Raw genomic sequence first — 7,926 nt, 5'->3', positions numbered from 1 at the left:
TTTTTGTATGATCGGAAATGCAAAAAAAGGAGGGAAGAAGGAGAAGAAGGATGGGAAAGAGAATGTTTATCCAGTACCCGACCGAGTAACATTTTCTCGCAATTCACATTGGCGGATCTGGGGGAGGGGGTCATGGGTCCTGACCCCCTCCCTTGGGCAACAAAAAAAAGGGGAAAAAGAAAAGAATTCTAGACCTACAATTTCAGGACCCGTGAGCTGATTTTTTTGTTGTTGCTATTAGAAAATTAGAATTTTGAAGAACATAAAATTCATTAAAACACACATCAAATGTCTGGAAAGCTCAATTCTCGCCATCTAGGAATAAAAAATTTCCTGGGGGAGAACCCCCGGACCACCCTTTCTTTTTGGGATTTATCGATTCATGGAAAAAAGAATACGCATGCAACTACTCATTTGTTTATGTATGTATACACACATAAATTTAAAAATGAGAAAAATTTACCTGACATTTTTTAAGAGGGGAAAACCTTGAATTTTGAAGAACTTTAAAAGTCATTAAAAGACATTTCAGAAGTCAGATAAGCTCATCTCCCGCCATCTAGAAATCGAAATTTTTTCCGGGGAAACCCGGACCCCTTTTGTCTTTGGAGTTCATTGATTAATTAAATCATTTTCAATGGGGGGGGGACCTTGAATTTTGAAGAATTTAAAAGTCATTAAAAGACACCACAAAAGTCGGGAAAGCTCATTTCCCGCCACCTAGGAATCAAAATTTTCCCGGGGGAAGAAGAACCACAGGACCTCCCCCACGCCCTTTCTTTTTGGGATTTATCGATTCATGGAAAAACTACGTATGCAACCTACTTAATCTTTTTTTATGTACCGGTATGTATACACACATAAGGGCTATTTACTGAAATAACAATGGGGAAAAATTATCTGACCGTTTTCAAGAGTGGAAAACCTTGAATTTTGAAGAACTTAATTACTTTTAAGTTCTTCAAAATTCAAGGTGTTCCCATCTTGAAAATTATTATAATGAATCAATGAACCCAGAGAAAGGGAGGTTCGAGTTCTTCCCGGGAAAATGTTGATTTCTAAATGGTGGACAATGAGATTTCCCGACTTTTTAATGACTTTAATTTAAAAGACACCTCAGAAGTCGGGAAAGCTCATTTCCCGCCTTCTAGGAATCAAAATTTTCCCGAGGAAGAACCCCCAGACCCCCCTTTCTTTTTGGGATTCATCGATTCATGGAAAATTCGTATGCAACTACTCATTTTAAAAAAATTGTTATGTATGTATACACACATAAGCCCTATTTACTGTAATAGCAATGAGAAAAATTACCTGACCGTTTTCAAGATGGGAAAACCTTGAATTTTGAAGAACATAAGAGTAATTAAAAGACACCTCAGAAGTCGGGAAAGCTCATTTCCCGCCATCTAGAAATCGAAATAAGGGGAGAGGGAGGGAAATAGAAAGAAGGGGAAAGAAAAAGAAAGGAAAAAGGAAAATAAAAAGAGAAGAGAAAAATAAAAACAAGAATAAAAAGGAAGATATAATGAACAGATATCACAATACCCCGGCCTGCAACCCCTTCTCCACTTCAAAAAGTGTCCATAGCACATTTGATCTAAGCCACCAGGTATTCTCCGCAGTGGCGTAACCACCGGGGGACAAGGGGAAAATATGCATCTGTGGAAAGTCTTTCCCCATTGAATGCCATTTTCACCCGGGAAAGTGCCTGAAAATCTCAAATTTTAAATCGCATATTTTGTTGAGGTAGGCCAATTTCCTCTAAAAATTGCACATTTTAGGGAGTTTTGATCAATTCCGACGAAATTAGAATTAAAAAAACAAAAATTATTCGCGCGCTTCGCGCGCATTTTTTAATTTTAAAGCTTGTGCTTGCTCTCCTTTGCCTTCTAAGTTATAACACATAGTCCCAAACTCAAGAAAGAAAATTTCAGATAGATCATTCTACCTAAAAGAAGGGGCTCAATGTATAATGATGTTGAAATAATATGTTTGTAATAAATAAAGCCATAAGGAAAAATGCTTATATTCAGTTTAAAAAAACGAGTGTGGCCATATATAACATGAGCATTTCTTGTTGAGGTAGGCCAATTTCTTCTAAAAATTGCACATTTAGGGAGTTTTTTTTTATCAATTCCGACGAAATTAGAATTAAAAACACAAACATTTTTCGCGCGCATTTCTTAGGGTTAAAACTTGTGCTTGCCCTCCCTTGCCTTCTAAGTTTTTTAAAAACATAAAAGTCCCAAAACTTTAAGATAGATCGTTTTACCTAAAAGAAGGGCCTCAATGTGTAATGATGGTGAAAGGACAGGCCTATGAATTGTAATAAATAAAACCACGATGAAAATGCTTATCAAACACACGAAACACATTGAGAATTTAGAAGCCATTTTGTGTCATACGCGATGCGCGTTCTGTGTCTAACTTGGTCTAACGTGATGTGCGCTCCTGTGTATATAGTGTATAATACAGTTAGCGGCCTCCTGTATAGTTTAATTCCATTTAATCTTTTTAGCAGTCGCATTTCATGTAACTATTTTTATAGATTTTTTTTTAATGATTTCACTACTTTATATCCAATTTCATATTATAAATACTGTAATAATTTACTATTTTAGAGCAGTTCTTTAATCCTCGCCAATAGACCGAGAGAGCCCTTCGATGGCAAGCATTCTTCAATTAGGCAATCCTGCCATATAGACCCTTAAGTAGCTCCTGTTATTTTTGCAAATAAATGATATGTAAGACCAGCAAAAATCAATTAAATATGTATATCAAAATGCAATTAAAATCCGTATATAGGGTATATAGATTGTTGCTCTTTAAATTAGAATATGAGCGAGCCCTATACAAATCTTGTGTTATTAATTTGATTATTATTATTTAAAATTAAGTATTAAAATAGTATAGGTCAGTTGGCCACAATATATAAATTGTGCATTGCTGTAAATATTATAAATTGTAAGTGTTAAATGATATACAGGATCTGTGATATATTGAACTTGTGTAATTATGTAACGTACATTTTATTGTATTAAAAGTCTCGCCTCTATTTTGATATTGTATTATGGCTGTACAGTATGTTACTTTAATAAACACACTGCAAGATCGTGTCCGCTGTTTTAAAAGCGTCGTTTCCAAAATAAAGTTATAATAATTATATAATAGTATGCAATAGAAACAGCAAATAATTTTTAAGATTTTTGTATTAAACATACCGTAACCTTTATTTTCATTGGCATTTGTATTTGTACAGGCTTTACAAAGATTTGAAATTAAGAAGAACCATTTTCTAATATTATTTAGCGAACAACCTTTAAAGATCGTCCGAAAAGGGCAGAAAAAAATTTTTTTTTTCTCTTATTTAGCTTAAATATTTTTCCGAACGCATCTAGGCGAATGAGAAAATAAAAATAAAAAAATGTAATGATGAACGTAAACAGTGTAATAATGCAACTGATAAATGATTTAAATTTATATAATTAAGGAAGAAATATATATATATTATATATATATATATATATATTATATATATATATATATAACTATTAAAAACAATTAAAACCAAAGAAAAGATTACCATTAAATAAAATAGGTCGGGTCTTCATTGATTAAAATGTGACGAATTAACGATAATTGAAAACAATTATAATTTTAATTTCAATCATTTACGCGAGCACGGAATTTACGCGAGCACGCACGCGCGCAAATATTCGATTATATATGAATTCTTATACGCTCTCCATACTAAGTGATGTTAATTATAAAATATAATTGTAAACCTAATTAAGTGTGTGAAATTAATATGCAATGTACGTACCGTAACATATATACTTTGCATGTGTTCATCGGGAAGATTATGAAACAAAATGGACGGTGTGTACCACGTGACTTTCGTAAACCAAGGAGCGGAATGTCGCAACTCTTTATATATATGGCTCTGAATCGAATCAAACATGTAAAAAAGATTTAATGATTTCAAAGGATGAGCCTATGCGTAGGCCTACGTTTTCAAGATTCAAGATTCATTTATTGACTTGTCCATAAAAAATACAATGTATATTAAAATGGATATATTTTTAAATACACACATTGCCAACTAAAATTTTAAATACGTACTGTATATTAAAATATTAAGTAAACCACGAAATATAGGCCTATATACATTACACGTTAAAATAATGTTAAAAAGTATTGCAGTAGTGTATTTAAGATTTTTTGATTTTTTTTTTTTGCATTGCTGGTAATTTTGAATTCTTTTTTTTTTTTTTAAATACTGTAATTTTTTTTAATCAGCATATTTTGAAAGACTAACCTTTTCAGGCCTACAATTAATTTTCGTTTTTATGGGTTTGGTGCAACTGATATAATTGTGTATAATATCTAAATAAATTATTATAGACAATTGTTTACACAGCCTCACTGCACAAGGTGGATACGGTATAATATTGTATGAATTATTAATATCTCTGCCATACTTGGAATGCTTAATCCTGTATGGTAACATTTATACTTACAGGTGGCAGATAAACTAGAAAATATTCAGCAGTGAACAACTTGCGGTTAGTACTTGACATCAGAAAAAAAAAGTTCTGGGGCGGACTCACAAGGTGGCACAGTCGGCTCGCCGGGCCCTAAGTTCAAAATTATAATGTAGAAAAAATGAAAATTATATTCAGCTAAAAAGTTTGAGTGCCTTTTCCGGCCATCTGGGTGTCATAATCATATTTCTTACTATTGAAATACTATGATACTATATACTATGACCCTCCATGTGAAATTCCCTCCCATGAGACATAATTGCTTTGTGCAATTCTGTAACGTTTTATACTTTCATTTATGTTTTGATAGTGTATTTATAATTTTTTTTATTTTTGAAACGGTTATGACATTGTAATAATTTCATGACCAGTGGCGGATCTGAATTTGGTGCTTATAGGGGACATTGAGAATTTTCATCAAGATCAAATCAAAGATCAAGGGGTGAATATTTTTTGCAGGGGTAAACACATCATCACTATACACTCATAATCACCATTCTGTTGTGGTCTTCGATCCCCTCTCACTGTCATCTTTGTAGTTTCCTCTTATCATCATCATTGTCGATGATGACGATTAAATGTTAATTATTCATCTCATCTATTACTGCATATGATAGACATTATTATAAAATCATTTTTACACAGGTTTGTACTGAAGTACCGTATAAGGCTTCCATTGTTTTATTAAATTAGCAGGAGTTCAAAATTAAGATGAAAATACCAATACTTGCGTGAAACTTTTGGAATATGGAAATTTGTCTACTCCTCTGGTTCGGTGTTGATGAAGATCGGAAAGCTTGGTGAAATAATGATGTAAATAATTAGGACACATATATCATAATATACATTATGTACATGTGATTTAGTCTTAATTGTTTCGCTCGACTGTTTATATTCAAAATATTCAATTTCTTAAAATCTGATAAGTGATACGGTGAGTTACATAGGCCCTTTGTATAAAATAAACCTAATTGTCTTGTTTTGTGCAATTTGAAGTTTGTTTTTTTTTTGTAGCCCTGAGGAAACATCAGAATACCAAGAGGCAATTATAGGCTAATTAAATAAGCAAAGAACAATTGAAGAGCAAATGGTTTTCTTTACATAAAAATTAAAATATCCAGTTTGTCTATATAAAAATTTGAATCTGTTGTTTACTTTCCTAATGATCCCTTCAACAATAGCTTCAGCATTTAACGTATTGTCAAGTTCAATACCTAAATATTAACCTTTGAAGATGCTTTTATTTCTAGACCTTTACAATTTATACTCATATTTATCGATTCTTTAACTTTAAAATTCGTACCGAAAACAATAAGTTCGGTTTTGCCAAGGTGTAACGACATGTTATTATCAACTAGCCATTCATAGCACCGTTCTATGTTTTCACTTAAATTTTCTTTAACTTTGTCAAGAGATTTATTTGCAAAAATTAAACACAGTCATCCGCATATTGTAATAAAAGAAGGTTTTTAACAGCAATTGGCATGCCATTGACATAGCACAAAATAAACAATGGTCCTAGGAGGCTTCCTGTATTGATAGTCATTTGGTCAGAAAAGGGATTATTAATCTTCACAGTCTGAGTTTTATTTTTAAGATACGATTTGAACCAATTAATTGATTTGACTCCAAGGGCAGTTAGTTTAGAATATAATTTGTTGTCTAAACGATCATCCTACATGAAGTCCCGATGATATGTGAGTTCATAATGTAGTCTTGGAGGTAGATAAGACGTGTGTCCGTAGAGTAGCTGCCCCTGAAGCCAGATTGAAATTTATACAATAAAGTTATTTAATGTCAGATATTCATTAAGCTGTACTAAAGCTGCCTTCTCTAGTAATTTAGAAGCCAATGGTATTACTGTATACTAATTGGTCTGAAGTTTCCTGGATCCAGTCTACTTTCTTTTTAATTTAGTGGTTTAACCGCAGCAGATTTTAAATCCGAGGGAACTGTTTTCGTAGTTAAAAGTTAATTATGTGTGTCAAAGGCACGCAATTACACAAGCTGCATCTTATTAGGAAGCGGGCTGGAATTCCGTCCCCCAACCTGTGTTCTTGAAAGAATCGAGTTTCTGGAGCTCAGTAAAGACCAGGGAACTGTGAAATTACACTCCCTGGTAAAGTCAATCTCAATTTCTTTAAGAACAAGATAACTGTCGTTGTCCCGACGGTAATATGCTTTAAAGATTTCAGATATACTACTAAAGGCATATCTGAGGGGGCTGGCAAGCTATTAATAAGTTTAGTAGTGATAGAAGTGAAGAACTGGTTAAACACATTGGCAACAGATTTGTTACCAAAATTAATTTTGTCTCCTTCTTTTAGGGTAATCTTAGATTGATCTTTGACTCTGGTAGAGTAGCCTAAATCTTTGATCGTATTCCACATTTTTTATGATTATTCTTATTTTCATTAATCTTATTTTCATTAATCTTATTGAGAAAATATTGAGTCTTAGTCCTTTTCACTAGTTTTGGTTCCCTGTTTTTTAGTTTACGATACTTGGCTAAGAGGTCCAGTGATTGGCCTTGTTGCTCCAACCTCTTCATCAAAGTATCTCTCTGGTGAATTAGATTAAGAATTTCACTATATCCATGGCTCTGTACGTTGTTTGATTCTGATTGTTTTCAAAGGAGCCACCTTGTCGAGTACTTTGATGAGAAGGTCAGAAAAGTACTGCCTGCCAAGCACTGTTTACATTGTGAGGAAATTAATCATAGACCAGTCTATATTGTTTAATTCGTGAATGAAATTATCAATGTTGTAACCCTTTGTAGATCCAATAGGTATTTGTCTATGACAATTAAAAATGGTTTTATTCATCTTTGTGGTACAAAAAGTCATATAATGGTCGCTGATGCTGTTTTTAATAACACCAGAATTACTGACCCTGTCCTTGGATTTGCAAAGAATGATCCAGCAGTGATGCTTGTTCGTTTCCGGCGTTTTTTATACATAGTATTGTTTATTCGTGTAGGCGTTGCAATGAGTTACTTAAATCCATATGTGTTGATAATGGAGTTATATTTTGGGAGTAGAGGGTCCTCTCTTAAAGCCCCATTCCCGGCAAAATTTCACTAAAAACTGATTTTTTTTAATTTATTTTTTTTTAAAGAAAATACGCATTTGCATTACTCCAATTATTATAAATCATGGAAAAATATTGGCATGAATTTTAGGTTTACGCAAAAGAATTTAAAAAAATGAGAAATACAGACTATTTCTCACAAAATATTACCATTTTCTCGACGAATTCATTGTTACTAGGCAAATTCAGAGGTTGTAGATCGCATCTACTGGAATACTCTCGCTTTTATGTATACTTTATACAGTCAATAAAGTGCGCCCTCCTGTCTCTTATACACCTCTGATGAGCCTAT

The 7,926-nt window shown here is 32.9% G+C and overlaps 2 protein-coding genes across 2 annotated transcripts in view; one reads left to right on the top strand and one right to left on the bottom strand.

Annotated features, from left to right (window-relative positions):
* The window catches only part of LOC117115472 (cilia- and flagella-associated protein 74-like), a gene marked incomplete in the record, with an annotated part of 42,994 nt that extends 38,387 nt beyond the window's left edge, over positions 1–4,607 (bottom strand). Inside the window, 1 exon segment of the mRNA XM_033259291.1 lies at positions 4,521–4,607. Coding sequence (XP_033115182.1) covers positions 4,521–4,580 — 60 coding nt within the window.
* Positions 1–7,926, top strand: part of LOC117115473 (NXPE family member 4-like) — a 43,565-nt gene that overhangs the window by 17,785 nt on the left and 17,854 nt on the right. The gene's annotated exons all lie outside the window — the stretch shown is intronic.

The sequence above is a fragment of the Anneissia japonica genome, unplaced genomic scaffold (genome assembly GCF_011630105.1).
Source record: "Anneissia japonica isolate Jap-2015-1 unplaced genomic scaffold, ASM1163010v1 scaffold287847_len925385_cov155, whole genome shotgun sequence".
NCBI lineage: Eukaryota > Metazoa > Echinodermata > Crinoidea > Comatulida > Comatulidae > Anneissia > Anneissia japonica.
Note: the sequence above shows the minus strand (reverse complement) of the source record. Positions and strands in the feature narration are given on the sequence as shown.